This window comes from Hyla sarda, chromosome 1, assembly GCF_029499605.1.
Source record: "Hyla sarda isolate aHylSar1 chromosome 1, aHylSar1.hap1, whole genome shotgun sequence".
Classification (NCBI taxonomy): domain Eukaryota; kingdom Metazoa; phylum Chordata; class Amphibia; order Anura; family Hylidae; genus Hyla; species Hyla sarda.
In genome coordinates, this window is record NC_079189.1 from 304,729,653 (window position 1) to 304,752,121 (window position 22,469).

The following is a 22,469-nucleotide window of genomic DNA, read 5'->3' on the forward strand; positions in this document are numbered from 1 at the left end:
GCGGTTCCACGGTATATAACAGTATTTCTTTCACCCCCATCCCATCAAATCATGTTACCTGCGAGCGCTGTTCTGCTCCCCCCCAAATCATGTTACCCGCCAGCGCTGTTCTGCTCCCCCCCCAATTAATTATCAGCCCTGCGGGGTACTACTCCCATATGTCACCCACAAGCACTGCCCTCCTCCTCTTTGTTGCGGCCGGCACTGGAACTCTATACTGTACGCCAGTGGTCTCCAACCTGCGGACCTCTAGATGTTGCAAAACTGCAACTCCCAGCATGCCCGGACAGCCGACGGCTGTCCGGGCATGCTGGGAGTTGTAGTTTTGCACCAGCTGGAGGACCGCAGGTTTGAGACCACTGCTGTACGCTGTATCCATATGCCCGGGCTACAAAAGATAAACAAAATAAACTTTAACTTACCTACGTCGGCCTCACACTGTTCCTGGGGACTGGAACGTCGGACAGCCATCAGCCTATCACCAGCTGCAGCGATGTCCTGCCCCAGCCAGTGATAGGTTAAACGCACTGTCATGTAAGAAGCCGGCTTCTTACATGACAGTGGGCTCAGCTTATCACCGGCTGGGGCGGAACATCGCTGCAGCCGGTGATAGGCTGACGGCTATCCGACGTTCCAGTCCCTAGGAACAGTGTGAGGCCGACGTAGGTAAGTTAAAGTTTATTTTGTTTATCTTTTGTAGCCCGGGCATATGGATACAGCGTACAGCAGTGGTCTCAAACCTGCGGTCCTCCAGCTGGTGCAAAACTACAACTCCCAGCATGCCCGGACAGCCGTCGGCTGTCCGGGCATGCTGGGAGTTGCAGTTTTGCAACATCTAGAGGTCCGCAGGTTGGAGACCACTGGCATACAGTATAGAGTTCCAGTGCCGGCCGCAACAAAGAGGAGGAGCGCAGTGCTTGTGGGTGACATATGGGAGTAGTACCCCGCAGGGCTGATAATTAATTGGGGGGCGGGAGCAGAACAGCGCTGGCGGGTAACATGATTTGGGGGGGAGCAGAACAGCGCTCGCGGGTAACATGATTTGGGGGGAGCAGAACAGTGCTCGCGGGTAACATGAGTTGGTGGGGGGAGCAGAACAGCGCTGGCGGGTCACATATGATTAGTTCCCCGATGTGGGAACAGCGCAGCAGCGCTGGGCTGATAATTCATTCCCAAGGGGGAGGGGCCCAACCGGTATTGCGGTATGGGAAAAATTCATATCGTGCAGCACAAAAATTTTGCTATTCGGTATGAACCGGTATACCGCCCAGCCGTAGTGCCTTTTTTAGCCTTACAAACTATGTGGAAGATTGATCAAGACCCGTGTTGAGGATAGCTGACCAGTTGCTCATATCAACCAATCAGATTGCTTCTTTTTTGTCCGAAAAAGCCTCTGAATAATAAAAAAGCAATCTGGTTGCTATTGGCAACTGATCAACTTTTCCTCAGCACAGGTGTTGATGGACCTCCCTCTGTGTCACTATGACTGATGACAGAAAGTACCAGAGTAGGTAGATTTATGGTACGTTCACACTTCAGATTGTTTGCACAGAATTCCGCTCACAAATTCCACTGCACAAATCCAAAATTATTATCAATGGGTTTTCAGTTGACCCATTTAAACTTCAGGACTTCAACAGCGGAAAATTCTGCTGCAGAAATGTACCCAACAAAAGAATGGACAGCAGAATTGTGTGCGGACTGCATTGCCGTCAATGGTGACTTTGTAGGTCTGAACGGTCCTAGCGAGTGTACACATGAAAATCTGCCTTTGGTTTTCAGCTTTATTACTTTCATCTGAAAGAAGACTGTTTAAATCTACTCACTGTTTTAACATAATCCAAACCAGATTGTAGCTGGAGAAGAAGGAAAAACTTATCAGATTGCTGTGAGTTTAGGCTCACGTCACAAGGTCTGAGCATGGACCAGGTATTAAATGTCAGCTGAAATTTCTTTCCCTGTATCTGATGAAAGAAAACAACTTCACTAATCTCAATGGAAAGGATCTGGTAAATGTAAAGCTAACTTAACAACAGTCACTTGGGTTTTGTTACACATGACACTCTACAATCCAGTAATGTAACATTAAAGATCAGTTATTGGTGCAGCAATACTTCTCAGTAGGGCTGCAACTAACAATTATAAAAAAAAATAAAAAAAATGTAATCAATTTTAATTCGATTAATCAGATTTAAAAAAAAAACAACAAAAAACAAACAAACGCGGGATTAGGGTTAACAGGGGGGAAGGAGAGAGAAAAGACAGCACCTGAAAGAGGAGGAGAGCACCTGAAAGGTTAACAGGGGAGAGAGGGGACAGCACCTAAAGGTTTTACTTATGAGCCGGAGCCTCGCTGCAGGGGAGAAGGAGCAGTACACAGACATTAGTGATGGCATCCTCCTCTCCGCACCAGGAAGATCTGTCACTGCAGGGAAGATGGAGAACAGAGCTTCTGGCCGGAGCGAGGGGGCTCCAGCCATATCAGGACCGTAGATGGCGAGGACCAGGAGGCGGCGCCGGCACTGTACTGCACTCCAGCCTGTGGTCTCACTGCTAGAGCTAGGCCGCAGGAGGCACACGGGAGGGTAAAGGGAGGCACCAGAGAGGAAGGGGAGACATTAGAGAGGAAGGGGAGACACAAAGAGGAAGGGGAGAGCAAGGGGAGGTGAAGGGGAACATGTAGGGGCAGGGAAAGTAGTAACTATAGTTAGGCTTTTCATGTTTCCAGGCCCCGCCACCTAATGACCAAGGCCACAAACCCTAACTACCAGTTATTCGATACCGGAAATAGTTATCGGCCATTCCCTTTATTGATTTTTATTGATAAAATTGAATACATCGTTGCAGCCCTACTTCTCAGTTCCATATGCACACTTTCTCCACTTTCCTCCTCTCACAATCCAGCAGTACTTTGAAAGGAAACTTCTTATTTAATTTTTTTTTTTTAAATCAACTGGTGCCAGAAAGTTAAAACAGATTTGTAAATTACTTCAATTAAAATCTTCCAGTACTTATCAGGTGCTGTATGTTCCACAGGAATTTCTTTTCTGTCTGACCACAGTGCTCTCTGCTTACACCTCTGTCCATTTCAGGAACTGTCCAGAACAGGATAGGTTTGCTATGGGGATTTTCTCCTACTCTGGACAGTTCCTGACATTAACAGAGGTGTAAGTAGAGAGCATTGTGGTCAGACAGAAAAGAAATTGAAAAAAAAGAACTTCCTCTGTAGTATACAGCAGCTCATAAGTACTGGAAGGATTTTTAAATAGACGTCATTTACAAATATGTTTAACTTTCTGGCATGAGTTTTCCACTGGAGTACCCCTTTAAACTTCTGTATTATATTGAGGAGTAACATAGCCAGGGATTTATTAGTAACAGGTTATGATGAGAATGCTGCAGAATTCACAAAAAACACATTGGCCCTGATTTACTATTGTAAACTCGACATGCTTTGTCGGGTTGTGTGTGCCAGAATTGAAAAAAACCCGACCAACTTTCCATTTTACTGAGAAAACCCAATAAAGAGGCATGAACGTCGGTGAAAAGGGGGCGTGCCCATCGAAAAGGGGCGCATCTTTGACATTTTCTAAAAAATCTAGAAACATCGTTCATAAGGTTGAAAAAAGACCAGAGTCCATCAAGTTCAACCTATAACCCTAATAAGTCCCTATTGAGTTGAGTTGATCCAGAGGAAGGCAAAAAATCCTCATACTAGAGGTATAAATTCCTTTTCGACTACAAATATGGCATCAGAATAAATCCCTGGATCAACCCTCTATGCCTATAATCTGTATCTCAACATATTAACTAAGGTTTCCACAGAAAATGTGGTGGATTTGAGCTCTGGAAAACCCCACAGATCAGAGCATGTGTAAAAAAAAAAAAAAGGAAAATGTAGGGAAAAGTGCAAAATGTAAGGAAACATTAGTAAATACCGTAGAAAAATACTTGTAGGGCAGAAAAAACATTAAAAAAAACTACACAACACTCTTAGTGAATCAGGGCCATACTCTTTCTGTGACAAACCCAGTGAGAAACCCGGCTGCAATAACCAGCTGCCCTGTAAACTCCATATCATATACTGTACCTACAACATAGGTGGACCAACATACCTAAAATATATACAATAATAGCATCAAACATTGGTCCAGTATGTACATGTAACCCTTAGTGTGTAGTCCCCTGTATCTTAATACTATGAGCAGTATCAGTTTGCATAGGAGGATGAATCATGCTGAAAATATCCAATGTAGAACATAAACAATTACATTGTGGTCCTCTTCATCTGGCACTGTAGTAGTACCATCTGTTTCACAAATGTGGCCCAAAACTAAAGCAAAGGAGCATTTCTTTGCAAAGGGAAATAGTTGTGTTTTCCTTACTTGGAGGAAGCAGGGCCTCCTAATATCTGTGTCTTTTAGAACCCTAGACTAAGGCCAGTTTCACACAAGATGTCCTGACCGTGGGACTGCTGAACAAATGTGAAATCCAATCCCATAAAAACTGCCTTCAAACAGCATGAAATGGAAAAAACTTCTTCCAATATTCCCAAAGCGGCCAACACTGTACTCATCACCACTTCCTGTTGTGATTGCAGAGCAATGTGTGGTCTATCATCATGTGACCTTTGTGATGTCATGGTTCTATGGGGTAGACAGCATGTCAATGCTTCTGGATGACTACCGGAAGAGGTGAGGGGTTTTGTTGTCCAGTTACCAATTCAGAGGCTATGTATATTAGGATATTTGTCCATTTTAAGCATTAAAGGGGTAGTCCAGTGGTGAAAAAACTTATCCCCTACCCAAAGGATAGGGGATAAGTTTGAGATCGCGGGGGGTCCGACCGCTGGGGCCCCCTGCGATCTCTCTGTACATGGGCCCCGGCTCTCCGGCCAGATAGCGGGTGTCGACCCCCGCACGAAGCAGCGGCCGACACGCCCCCTTAATACATCTCAATGGCAGAGCCGGAGATTGCCGAAGGCAGCGCTTCGGCTCTGCCATAGAACTGTATTGAGGGGGCATGTCGGCCGCCGCTTCATGCGGAGGTCGACACGCCCCCTTCCCACGGGCTGTCGGGGCTCCGTACAGGAGATCGCAGGGGGCCCAAGCAGTAGGACCCCCCACGATCTGCAACTTATCCCCTATCCTTAAGATAGGGGATAAGTTGTTCACCACTGAGTCACCACTGGACTACTCCCTTAAAAAAAGTAAATTTTTTTTTAACCATTTCCTTAACTTTTTAGTTTAAGCTTCATATGTGGCATTCTATTATAATAAGCTGTCAGTCTGACTGGCTCAATAACACATTTAAAGGGGTTGTGCGCTGCCCTGACTTTCGGAGCTCCGCTCACAGCGTCCGGAAGTTCATTACTCCGAACACTGTGTGCGGGCTTCCGTGTTCGCAGCCCTTCGCGACGCCTCGCCCGCCCCCTCGTGACCTCTTGCCCGCCCCCTCAACGAAAGTCTATGGGAAGGGGGCGCGACCGCTGTCACGCCCCCTTCCCATAAACTTTGGTAGAGGAGGCGGGCGTGACGTCACGAGGGGGTGGGCGCGACGTCACGAGGGGGCGGGCGAGGGGTCGGGCGTGACGTCACGCCCGGCGGCCGCGAACACGGAAACCCGCACACAGCGTTCGGAGTAATGAACTGTGACGCTGTGAGCGGAGCTCCAAAAATTAGGGCAGCGCACAACCCATTTAAAGGAGTACTCTGGTGAAGAGTACTCCTGCTCCGTCCTGCCCGGGCTGCAAAAATAAATGAAAATGAAAATAAACTATCTCTTCCCGCGGAGCATCACTACAGCTGATCGGTCCTCCGGTCCATCTTCTTCATACTTCCGTGTGTAACGAAGCATCACATGGCACTCAGCCTATCGCTGGCCGCTGTGATGTTCTACCTCGGCCGATAATAGGCTGAGCGCCATGTGACGCTTCGTTCACACGGAAGTATGAAGATGATGGACCGGAGGACCGATCAGCTGTAGTGGCACTCCGCGGGAACCAGGAAGGTGATTGATGGTTTATTTTCATTTTTTTGCAGCCTGGGCAGGACGGAGCAGGAATACTCTCCACCAGAGTACTCCTTTAACTCCTGCAGCCAATCTCTTAACAACCTAAGTAGAGCTGAGCAGCAAAAGTGTCAGGCTATGTTCACACGGCAGAATCTATGCTCGGAATTCCGTGGAAGAAGTACGTTGGAAATTCCACCAAAATTTACTGCCCATTGACTTCAATGAGATTCCGCTGTCCCATTCACATAGCGAAATTTCAGCAGTGGCAGTTCAGTCACGGAAATGTCACATTGCGCAAAATTTTAAGATCTGTCTTTAATTTAGCAAAATTTCATGGAAATTCCGCTGCAATTCTGTCGGAATTCTGCAATTGCGGAAATTTTGCTGGGTGAACATACCTTAGCGTGAAGATTAACCAATCCGACCCACATATAATACTGAATGATATAACCTTGGCCGACATTTATCATTGTCCTTAGACAGTTTTTTGTGTCTAGAAAAGGCCGCAAAAAAAGCGCAAGCAGGGTTTATTTGCGCCTTTTTAGCGCCTTTTGGTTTACACGTTTCTGCTGATTTTGAGTTGCAATCCCCTGATTTTGGCAATACACATGATATGGAAGGGTTTTATCAACTGCACCTTTTTCTGAAAAGGCGCAAAAAAGGCGCAAAACCACTGAGAAGTCTCTAAAACTACACCAGCCCAGACTTAGCTTAGCTTTCTGGGACGGCATTTATCATTGTAGTGTAAGTGAAGCATTTTTCTACACCTTTTTTTGTGTGCTGATAATGTGTAGGAGCATGAAATTTATTACATGGTCACAGAGCATTTGATACATTTTGGGCAGGTCACATTTTCTGAAATTTCTCTCTTCATACACCAAAAAGCTAAGCTAAGTCTGGGCTGGTGTCGTTTAGAGACTTCTCGGTGGCTTTGTGCCTTTTTACAAAAAGGCGCAGTTGATAAATCCCTTCCATATCATGTGTATTGCCAAAAATGAGTGGATTGCACCTCAAAATCAGCAGAAATGTGTACACCAACAGGCGCAAAAAAGCGCAAATAAACCCTTCTTCCACCTTTTTTTTACGCTTTTTGTAGACACAAAAAATAGTCTAAAGACAATGATAAATGTCGGCCATGGTGTCTGTGAAGAGAGAAATTTCAGAAAATGTGACCTGCACAAAATGTATCAAATACTCTGTGACCATGTAATAAATTTGGTGTTTCTACACATTATCAGCACACAAAAAAGGTGTAGAAAAATGCTTCACTTACACTACAATGATAAATGCCGGACATAAAACCTACAAGATCTGTCAACAAGTAGCCTCTTTAACAACCCCTTTCAGGTGTCAAACTGTAACAGCAAAGAGAAAAAAAAAAGATTTACATTTTTTTAAATAAAATCTTGACAAGATAAACAGATACCGAATGTTAAAGGGGTACTCCGGCCCTAATGCATCTTATCCCCTATCCAAAGGATAGGGGATAAAATGTATGATCATGGAGGTCCCGCCGCTGGGGAACCCCACAATCTGTCATTCTGCACTACCTTTGCAAGCTCTCCACAGCGCTGGAGGCTCAGAGTATGAAGCGTGACGATCATGGGGCCGGAATATCGTGACGTCACGACTCTGCCCCTGTGTGATGTCAAGCCCTGCCCCATCTATGGGAGCTGGGTGCAGAATGACAGATTGCGGGGGTCCCCAGCGGCGGGACCCCCGCAATCAGACATCTTATCACCTATCTTTTGGATAGGGGATAAGATGTATTAGGGCCGGAGTACCCCTTTAACAAAAGGTACAAACTTTCTTTATATGATCACCATTTCAGAGTGTGCCTTCCTTTTAGGGTTAAAGTACAACTATAGTGCACAGAAACTTATCCCCTATCCATAGGATAGGCGATAAGTGTTAGATCACAGGTGGTCCGACCACTGGGACCCCCACGATCTCCTGCACGGCGGTCGACACGCCCCATCCATGTATCTCTAGGAAATACAGCTTTCAACACCAGGGTCCCATGCTGGAGATCGGGGATAAGTTTTAGACCGCGGGGGGTCCGACCTTTGGATTGGGGATAACTTTTTGTGCACAATACTTCTCCTTTAACAATACCCACATACTATGAAGTCAAAAGTAGCGGACATGATTTTGAGGTTTGAATCGTTGTAACCTAAAAGGTCGTAATACTAGAAAGAAGCTTTATGAGTGTTGTGGTCTCCCATTTAAAAAAGGAAGGAAGTCTTCCCTATAGAAGAATAAAGTACACTGTGTAAGGTCATATACTTGTGTTCATGTTGCATCATTGTGATGTATCTGTTCACATCCAGTTGGCAAATACTGTAAAAGGCTTATATCATAAGCAGAAATAAAAATGCTTATGCAAATGCATAATCCTTCGTAATGAAAGTGCTTGCAAAGAATGTCACATGGTGTCCCCCTTCCTCCTGCCACAACTTTCACCATTATGAAATACATACTGCACAGGGTACATGTCCTAGATACAACATGTGGGGTCAGCCCTTCATTTTATAAAATGCTCTATAGTGGAGGGCACCAAATTAGTCACATGATGTGTGAATCATGTTACTGGCTAAAAAGCTGCACTTAAAGAGTACCTGTCATGATCTTGTTATATTTTATAATCCTCCTAGTTCACTGCCCCCATCATGATAAACCACCCCCTGCCTGAATTTGTATTATTTTTTACTTTTCTACCTTGATATTGCTCTGTATTTTCTGCTCAGTCTCAGTCAGATTCACAGACTTGAAAGGGGCGTTCCCCAGCAGGTGTGACATCATCTGAAGCCATACAGAGGAGAACTTCCTCACTCACTCTGCTACACACAGCCCAGAGCAGTTCTGTGTGAGATGAGCTATGATTGGATTAGGCTGCACACACCCCTCAGCACTCCAGATTGCATTTACTGATTTAGGACTTCTGCCAGGCCAGCAGGAGTCCAAAGTCTCTGCAAAAGATGGAGGGGGGGGGGGGAATGTGCTCTGGACAAGTAGGGAAACTTCATTTTTTATAACAAAGTACATTAGAAAGATTTTTTTATTTGCCATAAGGAGTGCAATAGCAAAAATTAGTTTAAATGAGAGTGCCCATTTGAGGCCAGGGCAACATGGTGATTGAAAATTGCAGCTAATTTTAGTAGTTTTAGTTGCACGGAAATCCAACAAGTTTGGACTTCTGCAGGCTGAAGTGTTGCAGTAACTTGTAGGTCACAACAGAACCACATAAACATTTTTTGAATATGATGTAGTGTAACAGTGTGATCTTATGTCATACACACACAAGTTGTGAAGCATATAGGCAGCACAGTGGCTCAGTGGTTAGCACTGTTGCATTGCAGTGCTGAGGTCCTTAAGACAACATCTGCAATGAGTTTGTATGTTCTCCCCACATTTGTGTAGCTTTCTTCACAAATTCCAAAACATACTGATAGGTGAATTTAGATTATGAGTCCCAATGGGGACAGGGACCAATTTGAGAGAACTGTGGAATCTGTGTGCTCTATATAAAGAACAAAGCCCTAGCCTCCAAAGGACAGTAGACATCTTCTTTGCCTGGGATTCCTCAGAGCTTCTCCCATATAAACGGAGCCCTTGAAGTTGTTTTGAACACAAGTATCATTTGTTTGTTTCATATGCAAAAAAGGTGGCAACATTTATAGAGCACCACTCGTAAACTACAAGCTATTATATTCTATCCACACAAGGGTTCTCTCTGAACGCCAAAGAAGAAACATTATAAAGACTGGAAAAGATGTAAATACAATAAAAGTCATGTTAAAGGGAACAAGAACTCTGTGCTGCAAATTATATGTTCTGTAAATTGCTTGAACATAAATTATACACCAAAAAGAAAGACATCTTGTGGCATTTTAAGGCTGCATGACGTGCAGAACTGCATGGAGGCTTGTTGCCCAGAAAAGGCAGAAGCATTTAGCTTCAAAACTCAACCAGAGAGAGACTCAGAGGGATATTTACTATAGCTTTTATGACGTTTGTTAATGTGCCTTTTTATTGCGCTTTTTTCATATATGCCCTTTTTTAAAACTGACTGTGAAATCCAGCTGTGGGCACGTTCCGAAGCGGCAGACAATATTTATTTACACCTTTGGGCAACAGGGTGCATAAAAAGGTGCATCGACTTAAACAAGCCAAAAATTCAACGTTTCATTGTGGCTGGAGACAGCGAAGGCTGAGGTAAAATTCAAAAGGTGCCATATTTATTAAGGCTGTGCCTCTTTATAGTAAATTTGGCACAAGTTAGCGAAAAAAACAAAATACATGCAAAATTCTGTCAGGAAATATGGCATCCTATGGCATTGATAAATGTACCCCTCAGTGACCGGATGCTGCTACTATGTGCGCAATAGAAAACAAAAAAAATACTCCTCTGGAGAGAAAAAAAATCAAATAGTAAATATTCTTAAACATATGATACGATGTGATGTGCTGGAAGCAGAAAACCTGGGCAAGTGTAAGTATCTTTGACAAGGTCAAAATTTTGATGGCTAACTGACTAGGTCAGAGCATCTCCAATACATAGATGACTGGGACCTGCACAGTATTACACATTGAAATTCAGGGGGCAGTACAAGTTCTGGGCTGTATGCCAGTAGTACACATACATGGACTTCCTTTACCTTACATTTTGTTACTAGATGGGGACTGAGCCTAACAACAGGTAATGGACAGCAAACCACACAGAAATGAGACACCTAGTGGCCAAGACTTTAGAACTGTTTTTTCTTTTTGGAGTAAGGCATCATTAATGGTAAAAAAAGTGATAGAAATCACACAGGCTCTCACATGGAGGAAACTGTTTGAAGTGCAGCGACCATTTAACCATTTAAACATTTCTATATTTTTAGGGACACTTGGGGACTTAAAGGGAACCAATCATCAGATTTTACCCTATATAATGCTTGGTAAAGCGTTATAAAGGGTAACATTGTTGTCCTCACCATTCCCAGGGGATGCTCCTGCCCCCAGGGATGGTGAAGATATGAAGTTATAAACTAGTTACCGCCGCCGCCGTAAGTAGTCACCTGGGCGGGGAGCTCTTCTCATCTACTCCCGTTCTTCGGCCGGGAGCGACGCCCCCTCCGCTTGATTGATGGGCTGCGTCATTGTTCCGCTCACTGAACAGACGGAGCAGAGCGATGACGTGGCCCATCAATCAAGCGGAAGGGGGCGTTGCTGCCGGACGAAGAACAGGAGTAGATGAGAAGAGCTCCCCGCCCAGGTGACTACTTACGGCGGCGGCGGTGACTAGTTTATAACTTCATATCTTCACCATCCCTGGGGGCAGGAGCATCCCCCGGGAATGGTGAAAATAAAGATTTTACCCTATATAATGCTTTGCCAAGCGTTATATAGGGTAAAATCTGATGATTGGTTCCCTTTAAGCATGAATGTTCATAGAATGCACTGCAATATTACTGTATGACATGCATCCTACTAGGCCCTGGGGCATGCCTACAAGATTTGGGGACCTTATGTCCTGACTGAAATTACCCCAACAACCCATCAGCCTCCCACAAAAGCCATAACATCTTATACGAATTAAAACACTAGAAAACACTGTCCCATCTACGTGATAATATTACATATACTGTAAGTATCTAAGTTGGTCACTTTCTGAAGAGGCTTTCAGAAAATCAGGAAACACTTGATACACCATACCTCTTCCTGAAATATACAGACATGGACAATATTAGTTATATCCTAACTCCTGCACAGCGCCAGTGTGGTATATCAGGGTGTCCATTCCCGATGTAAACTATATGTAAATGTTTACAATGTCAGGATCCTCACTACTTCCCCCTGTTTCTAATCTTCCTATTCTCCAAGTTGACGCTGGCTTACAAGGTACCATAGGTTGGGGAGCACAGGCTTAGAGCAGCTTTCATTGATCCCTTTTCCGCTGTGAAGAAACCTGCCCCAAGTCCTAACCGAATCATCGGATCACTTCTGACTGGTGGCAGAGAGGGATCAATGATGGCATTGCTGGCTGACTATGTTTAATGTCTTCTACCTTTAGGTTCCTTGGTGTGCTGTCTATTGGATACATGGGTCTTCTCTATAAGGACGTCACCAAGTTGCCCTCAACCATGCCCTTTAAAAATCAAAAAGGCGCTTCCTTGTCATGTAATAGACTAACAACATAAATGAGTGAGGTGACCTCAGATATCCACAAAGACTTCATACTAAAGGACTGACAGCACAAAACATTATAGGCAATGAGATCACAGTTCTACTGACTGTACCATCACTATATCATCCTGTATAGACTGTACCACCACTATATCATCCTGTATAGACTGTACCATCACTATATCATCCTGTAAAGACTGTACCACCACTATATCATCCTATATAGACTGTACAACCACTATATCATCCTGTATAGACTGTACCATCCCTATATCATCCTGTATAGAGTGTACCATCACAATATCATCCTGTATAGACTGTACCATCACTATATCATCCTGTATAGACTGTACCACCACTATATCATCCTGTATAGACTGTACCATCACTATATCATCCTGTATAGACTGTACCACCACTATATCATCCTGTATAGACTGTACCATCACTATATCATCCTGTATAGACTGTACCATCACTATATCATCCTGTATAGACTGTACCATCACTATATCATCCTGTATAGACTGTACCATCACTATATCATCCTGTATAGACTGTACCATCACTATATCATCCTGTATAGACTGTACCACCACTATATCATCCTGTATAGACTGTACCATCACTATATCATCCTGTATAGACTGTACCACCACTATATCATCCTGTATAGACTGTACCATCACTATATCATCCTGTATAGACTGTACCATCACTATATCATCCTGTATAGACTGTACCATCACTATATCATCCTGTATAGACTGTACCACCACTATATCATCCTGTATAGACTGTACCATCACTATATCATCCTGTATAGACTGTACCACCACTATATCATCCTGTATAGACTGTACCATCCCTATATCATCCTGTATAGAGTGTACCATCACAATATCATCCTGTATAGACTGTACCATCACTATATCATCCTGTATAGACTGTACCACCACTATATCATCCTGTATAGACTGTACCATCACTATATCATCCTGTATAGACTGTACCATCACTATATCATCCTGTATAGACTGTACCATCACTATATCATCCTGTATAGACTGTACCACCACTATATCATCCTGTATAGACTGTACCATCACTATATCATCCTGTATAGACTGTACCACCACTATATCATCCTGTATAGACTGTACCACCACTATATCATCCTGTATAGACTGTACCATCACTATATCATCCTGTATAGACTGTACCACCACTATATCATCCTGTATAGACTGTACCATCACTATATCATCCTGTATAGACTGTACCATCACTATATCATCCTGTATAGACTGTACCATCACTATATCATCCTGTATAGACTGTACCACCACTATATCATCCTGTATAGACTGTACCATCACTATATCATCCTGTAAAGACTGTACCACCACTATATCATCCTATATAGACTGTACAACCACTATATCATCCTGTATAGACTGTACCATCCCTATATCATCCTGTATAGAGTGTACCATCACAATATCATCCTGTATAGACTGTACCATCACTATATCATCCTGTATAGACTGTACCACCACTATATCATCCTGTATAGACTGTACCATCACTATATCATCCTGTATAGACTGTACCACCACTATATCATCCTGTATAGACTGTACCATCACTATATCATCCTGTATAGACTGTACCATCACTATATCATCCTGTATAGACTGTACCATCACTATATCATCCTGTATAGACTGTACCATCACTATATCATCCTGTATAGACTGTACCATCACTATATCATCCTGTATAGACTGTACCACCACTATATCATCCTGTATAGACTGTACCATCACTATATCATCCTGTATAGACTGTACCACCACTATATCATCCTGTATAGACTGTACCATCACTATATCATCCTGTATAGACTGTACCATCACTATATCATCCTGTATAGACTGTACCATCACTATATCATCCTGTATAGACTGTACCACCACTATATCATCCTGTATAGACTGTACCATCACTATATCATCCTGTATAGACTGTACCACCACTATATCATCCTGTATAGACTGTACCATCCCTATATCATCCTGTATAGAGTGTACCATCACAATATCATCCTGTATAGACTGTACCATCACTATATCATCCTGTATAGACTGTACCACCACTATATCATCCTGTATAGACTGTACCATCACTATATCATCCTGTATAGACTGTACCATCACTATATCATCCTGTATAGACTGTACCATCACTATATCATCCTGTATAGACTGTACCACCACTATATCATCCTGTATAGACTGTACCATCACTATATCATCCTGTATAGACTGTACCACCACTATATCATCCTGTATAGACTGTACCACCACTATATCATCCTGTATAGACTGTACCATCACTATATCATCCTGTATAGACTGTACCACCACTATATCATCCTGTATAGACTGTACCATCACTATATCATCCTGTATAGACTGTACCATCACTATATCATCCTGTATAGACTGTACCATCACTATATCATCCTGTATAGACTGTACCACCACTATATCATCCTGTATAGACTGTACCATCACTATATCATCCTGTATAGACTGTACCACCACTATATCATCCTGTATAGACTGTACCATCCCTATATCATCCTGTATAGAGTGTACCATCACAATATCATCCTGTATAGACTGTACCATCACTATATCATCCTGTATAGACTGTACCACCACTATATCATCCTGTATAGACTGTACCATCACTATATCATCCTGTATAGACTGTACCATCACTATATCATCCTGTATAGACTGTACCATCACTATATCATCCTGTATAGACTGTACCACCACTATATCATCCTGTATAGACTGTACCATCACTATATCATCCTGTATAGACTGTACCACCACTATATCATCCTGTATAGACTGTACCACCACTATATCATCCTGTATAGACTGTACCATCACTATATCATCCTGTATAGACTGTACCACCACTATATCATCCTGTATAGACTGTACCATCACTATATCATCCTGTATAGACTGTACCATCACTATATCATCCTGTATAGACTGTACCATCACTATATCATCCTGTATAGACTGTACCACCACTATATCATCCTGTATAGACTGTACCATCACTATATCATCCTGTATAGACTGTACCACCACTATATCATCCTGTATAGACTGTACCATCCCTATATCATCCTGTATAGAGTGTACCATCACAATATCATCCTGTATAGACTGTACCATCACTATATCATCCTGTATAGACTGTACCACCACTATATCATCCTGTATAGACTGTACCATCACTATATCATCCTGTATAGACTGTACCATCACTATATCATCCTGTATAGACTGTACCATCACTATATCATCCTGTATAGACTGTACCACCACTATATCATCCTGTATAGACTGTACCATCACTATATCATCCTGTATAGACTGTACCACCACTATATCATCCTGTATAGACTGTACCATCACTATATCATCCTGTATAGACTGTATCATCACTATATCATCCTGTATAGACTGTACCATGGCTGGCAGTATATACAGTAAAGGAACCAGCCCTGGAGGACACGACAACTTTCTGTCACTCCAGGCACAGACTACAGTAGGTAGATGATAGATAGATAGAAACAATGGAGCAGCAAAACCAGATTAAGAAAGGCTGCAATCTGGCAGCTGAAACATCGCTTCTGATGTCAGGTCAATAAATTCTTTTTTCACTGTACTTTTTGGAGTGCCGCAGCATTTCTATTTTGGTGTAGATAGATAGATAGATAGATAGATAGATTAATGTTTCTCAACCAGGGTGCCTCCAGCTGTTGGACAGCTAAAGGCATGCTGGAAGTTGTAGTTTTGCAACAGCTGGAGGCACCCTGGTTGATAAATACTGATCTATCTGTCTTTCACTTTTAGATAGATAGATATGAGATAGATAGATATGCGATACATAGATAGATAGATATGAGATAGATAGATATGAGATAGATAGATATGAGATAGATAGATAGATATGAGATAGATAGATAGATAGATAGATAGATATGAGATAGATGGATAGATAGATATTAGATAGATAGATAGATAGATATGAGATAGATAGATATGAGATAGATGGATAGATAGATATGAGATAGATAGATATGAGATAGATAGATAGATAGATAGATATGAGATAGATAGATATGAGATAGATGGATAGATAGATATGAGATAGATAGATAGATATATAGATAGATATGAGATAGATAGATAGATAGATATGAGATAGATAGATATGAGATAGATGGATAGATAGATATGAGATAGATAGATAGATATGAGATAGATAGATAGATATGAGATAGATAGATAGATAGATAGATATGAGATAGATAGATAGATATGAGATAGATAGATAGATATGAGATAGATAGATAGATAGATAGATATGAGATAGATGGATAGATAGATATGAGATAGATAGATAGATATGAGATAGATATAAGATAGATATGAGATAGATATATAGATAGTTAGATAGATAGGAGATAGATAGATAGATAGAAATGAGATAGATAGATAGATATGAGATAGATAGATATGAGATAGATAGATGATAGATAGATAGATAGATATGAAAAAAGTCCAAGAGAGCAGCACTCACAGGATATGTGCAATGGTGATAGGGTGCGTTCAGTTGCTGCAGATCCCGGTCACGAATCTCCCCAAGTAATAAACGAAAGGCAACCGCACTCCCATAAGATGCAAAAAAGTTAGGTCTTTATTCACACAAGCGTGAAGGTGGCGATGTTTCGGCTAGCTCACCTAGCCATTATCAAGCCTTGATAATGGCTAGGTGAGCTAGCCGAAACGTCGCCACCTTCACCCTTGTGTGAATAAAGACCTAACTTTTTTGCATCTTATGGGAGTGCGGTTGCCTTTCGTTTATTAGATAGATATGAGATAGATAGATATGAGATAGATATAGATAGATAGATATAGATAGATAGATAGATATGAGATAGATAGATATGAGATAGATAGATATAGATAGATAGATATGAGATAGATAGATATGAGATAGATAGATATAGATAGATAGATAGATAGATAGATAGATAGATAGATATGAGATAGATAGATATAGATAGATAGATAGATAGATAGATATAGATAGATATGAGATAGATAGATAAATAATAGATAGACAGATAATAGATAGATAGATAGATAGATATGAGATAGATAGATAAATAATAGATAGATATTTGATAGATAGATAATAGATAGAAGGATGGGTGATAGTGTGCGCTCCCTCCCTTGCCTGTACAGTGTAGCCTATGACCTGTACATTTCTGTGCCCGCCATGCACACAGCAGCAGTCCCCGTCACTTGTGGCTGTCTGTCTGCCGCGTCCATTGGCCGTCACTTACGCGCTCTCCTTGTCCATGTCCGTGTCTCTCATGTCTCTGCCGTCACTTCTTCCCGAGTGTGTGCGGTGCCGGATGCTCTCCGAATTTCCTGGCAATGTCCCCACTTCCAGACCCGTTAGCTCCTTTCTAGCCACCCCCCCTGCCCTTTCTCTTTCCAGACACAAAGGGCTGAGCGAGCAGGACAGAGCCGACACAGCTGCTGCTGCTGCCCGGGGGCTGTCACCTTCTCCTCCGCGAGGGGCACAAGAACTTTCAGTCACTTTCCTGTCACCTCCATCCGAGACACGGGACACGGACTGAAAAGCCCCGAATCAACGGACTGCAGCCGGAGCGTCCCCGGAGCGGCTATGGCAGTCACCGCAGCTGTGTGACCGTGCTCCAGACTGGCACAATAGCCGGCACGGTGCGGTGGTGCCCTGGCACAGTCCCTTTTAGTGATGCCCTTCTTCCTTTGTTCTTCCTTCCTCATCCCATTAGATTGTCTTCCTTTTTTCCGCTCCTCACTTTATTTCCAGTCACTTTGGAGACTCGATGTCTCCCCCTGCTGTTCACTGAGGGATTAATGGGAGTGGAGGGTTCAGGGACTTTATAGAATGGCAATACCACCCAAAACCACTGTTGGGGGAAGTTGTAGTTTTACAACAGCTGGAGAGCCACAGATTGGGGACCACTATGGTAGACCCACATAGCATGTGCTCTCAAGTCACCCTATAACAAGCTGTCTGTAGCCATAAGCAGGGGTCAAGTCCTTGGAAGAAAAGTGTGGCTTCTCACCCAAGATTTTTATATGCAATCCCAAACTGTTCCTCTTCCGCAGGCAGAGAGAGTGCGTGCGGCAGGTCTGCTCCCAGCAGCCACTGCTCCATTAAAGGGGTAGGGGGCAGCTGCATTTTTTATGTGGTGGTGCAGGATCATAAACATTATATTTTAAGAGTTCGGACATTTCCGCATGCAGCAATACCAGATATGTGAAGTTTATTTTTATTTGAAAAATGGGAAAAGGGCAGCGTATGTGTGTTTTGAAAGGAAAACTGTCAACTTTCTCCCGCTCCCCCTGCTCTAATCAGCGGTACTGGCTGGTAGTGCGGGAGACGCTGATCAGTTTGGTCCTTACCGTGCCCAGATCTGCCACGCCGTTCGGCCATAACCTTCTATTTTCAGAATATGCAAATGAGGTGCTAACTGACACCAGCCGGGCTAACTGGCACCCTGACCTCAGTGCTGGGCCGCAGCACCGCCCAGCTCATCAAAATTCCTCCCCTCCGCCTCTCCCTCTTCTCCCTACTCTGTAATGAAGATAGAGGGGACGAATTTTGATGAGCTGGGCGGCGCTGCGGCCCGACACCGACGTCAGAGTGCCAGTTAGCCCTGTGGCAGTTAGCACCTCATTTGCATATTCTGAAAATAGAGGATTACGGCTGAACGGCGCAGCGGATCCGGGCACGGTAAGGACCAAACTGATCAGCGTCCCCCGCACTACCAGCCAGTACTGCTGGTTAGTGCGGGGGGAGAAAGCGGACAGTTTTCCTTTAAAAGCATTATTTTTTATTATTTTATTTTCAGGTTTTTTTAGCTCACTATAGGGGACTTTTACATGAAATCTTAAGATTGCTTATACTGAATAATGCTATGCAGAAGTGTTATCGTCAATCTGCTGATAGCGCCTGGCATAGCAAGCTCTATCAGCAGATTGGAGACGGCACCTGCACGAAGCAGGTGAGAAGACCTGATCAGACCCGCATACATATTGCGGAGATGCCAATCTCTTAGAAGGACACCAATTGCGGCTCTGATAATACACTTTAAAAAACACATCATTACCATCATAACACACTGTAACAAACTTCCTCCTCATGTAATCACCTTACTACTGGGGTGACACACTGTAACAAACCTCCTCCTCATGTAATTACCTTACTACTGGGGTGACACACTGTAACATACCTCCTCCTCATGTAATCTACTTACTACTGGGGTGACACACTGTAACAAACCTCCTCATGTAATCTCCTTACTACTGGGGTGACACACTGTAACAAACCTCCTCATGTAATTACCTTACTACTGGGGTGACACACTGTAACATACCTCCTCCTCATGTAATCTCCTTACTACTGGGGTGACACACTGTAACAAACCTCCTCATATAATCACCTTACTACTGGGGTTACACACTGTAACAAACCTCCTCCTCATGTAATTAAATTACTACTGGGGTGACACACTGTAACAAACCTCTTCCTCATGTAATTACCTTACTACTGGGGTGACACACTGTAACAAGCCTCCTCCTCCTCTTATCTCCTTACTACTTGGGTGACACACTGTAACAAACTTCCTCCTCATGTAATCACCTTACTACTGGGGTGACACACTGTAACAAACCTCCTCCTCATGTAATTACCTTACTACTGGGGTGACACACTGTAACATACCTCCTCCTCATGTAATCTACTTACTACTGGGGTGACACACTGTAACAAACCTCCTCATGTAATCTCCTTACTACTGGGGTGACACACTGTAACAAACCTCCTCATGTAATTACCTTACTACTGGGGTGACACACTGTAACATACCTCCTCCTCATGTAATCTCCTTACTACTGGGGTGACACACTGTAACAAACCTCCTCATATAATCACCTTACTACTGGGGTTACACACTGTAACAAACCTCCTCCTCATGTAATTAAATTACTACTGGGGTGACACACTGTAACAAACCTCTTCCTCATGTAATTACCTTACTACTGGGGTGACACACTGTAACAAGCCTCCTCCTCCTCTTATCTCCTTACTACTTGGGTGACACACTGTAACAAACTTCCTCCTCATGTAATCACCTTACTACTGGAGTGACACACTGTTACAAACCTCCTCCTCATGTAATCACCTTACTACTGGGGTGACACACTGTAACAAACCTCCTCCTCATGTAATTAAATTACTACTGGGGTGACACACTGTAACAAACCTCCTCCTCATGTTATCTCCTTACTACTGGGGTGACACACTGTAACAAACCTTGTTCTCATGTAATCTTCTTACTACTGGGGTGACACACTGTAACAAACCTTCTCCTCATGTAATCTCCTTACTACTGGGGTGACACATTGTAACAAACCTCATGTAATCTCCTTACTACTGGGGTGACACATTGTAACAAACCTCCTCCTCATATAATCACCTTACTACTGGAGTGACACTGTAACAAACCTCCTCCTCATGTAATTACCTTAACCCCTTTATGACCCAGCTAGTTTTGGCCTTTATGACCCAGTCCATTTTTTCAAATCTGACATGTGTCTCTTTAAGTGGTAATAACTTTGGACTGCTTTTACCTGGCAAAGTGATTCAGAGATTTGTTTTTTTTTTCGAGACATATTGTACCTTATATCAGTGGTACAGTTTTGTTGATACATGAAGTGATTTTTGTGAAAAACTCTAAAATATTGTGAAAAATTGGAAAAAATTTCACTTGTCTATGTTTGAAACTCTCTACTTGTAAGAGAAATAGTCATGCCAAATAAATGTAGTTATTAATTCACATCCACAACATGTCTACTTTATGCTGGCATCATTTGTTAAACATTCTTTTACTTTTTTACAACATTAGAAGGCTTATAATAATATGAGCATTTTTTTAAAATTTTCTACGAAAGTTCAAAATAATTTTTTTTAGTGTGTAAATATATATATATATATATATATATATATATATATTCATTTATTTATATTAATTTTTTTTTTTTTACTTCTGTACAACAGCTCCCCCTAGTGTCCCCTTGTGCCAAGCACAAGATGCAGTAGCAGGTTTAGGACACTAGGGGAAGCTGTTGTACAAATAAACAGCTCATTTACAAAAAATAATAATAATTACTGGACTCGCTACACCCAGAAGTGAAGCATGCAGGAGGGCACAGCTGCGGGAGCACGGGACCGGTAAGGGACATCAAGGAAAGGGGACGGGACATCGGGGAAGGGGGACAGGACACTGGGGACATTTAGCAGAGCAGTGTGTGTGTCCCGATCCCCATGATCGCGGTGAGGGGGTGGGGGACACGAAACCCCTCTAGGTCCTGAGGCAAAATGGCTGGCTATCAGTGATAGCCACCATCTTACCGGGCGCGGCAGGATGACGCAAGTAGCGGCATGACGTACATGTCTGTCATGGGTAGGGAAGGGGTTAATACCGGGGTGACACACTGTAACAAAGCCCCTTCTACTGGAGTGACACAGTGTAACAAACCCCCTCCTCATATAATCACCTTACTACTGGAGTGACACACTGTAACAAACCCCCTCCTCATATAATCACCTTACTACTGGAGTGACACAGTGTAACAAACCCCCTCCTCATATAATCACCTTACTACTGGAGTGACACACTGTAACAAACCCCCTCCTCATATAATTACCTCATGTAATCTCCTTACTACTGGGATGATACGCTGTAAAAAACAAAAAACTCCTCATGTAATTACCTTACTACTGGGGTGACACACTGTAACAAACCTCCTTCTCATGTAATCTCCTTACTACTGGGGTGACACACTGTAACAAACCTCCTTCTCATGTAATCTCCTTACTACTGGGGTGACACACTGTAACAAACCTCCTCCTCATGTAATTACCTTGCTAATGGGGTGACACACTTAAACAAACCACCTCTTCACGTAATTACCTTCCTACTGGGTTGACACACTGCAACAAACCTCCTCACTATATAATCTCCTTACTACTGGGGTGACACACTGTAGCAAACCTACTCCTCATGTAATTACTTTATGACTGGGGTGACACACTGTAACAAACCCCCTCATGTAATTACCTTA

At 42.9% G+C, this 22,469-nt stretch overlaps 1 protein-coding gene across 4 annotated transcripts in view; it reads right to left on the reverse strand.

Annotated features, from left to right (window-relative positions):
* HOMER3 (homer scaffold protein 3) overlaps window positions 1-18,168 on the reverse strand; it is a 143,290-nt gene extending 125,122 nt beyond the window's left edge. For 2 of the 4 annotated variants that reach the window (XM_056518177.1, XM_056518178.1), the window contains exon 1: window positions 17,633-18,168. In XM_056518177.1, the coding sequence (XP_056374152.1) occupies window positions 17,633-17,664 (32 nt within the window). In that variant the 5' untranslated portion in view covers window positions 17,665-18,168. Of the gene's footprint in view, window positions 1-1,826; window positions 1,965-4,385; window positions 4,555-17,632 lie in introns of those variants that run through there. The other 2 variants (XM_056518180.1, XM_056518179.1) reach the window with 2 other exon arrangements.
* Window positions 18,169-22,469: the final 4,301 nt, after the last annotated feature.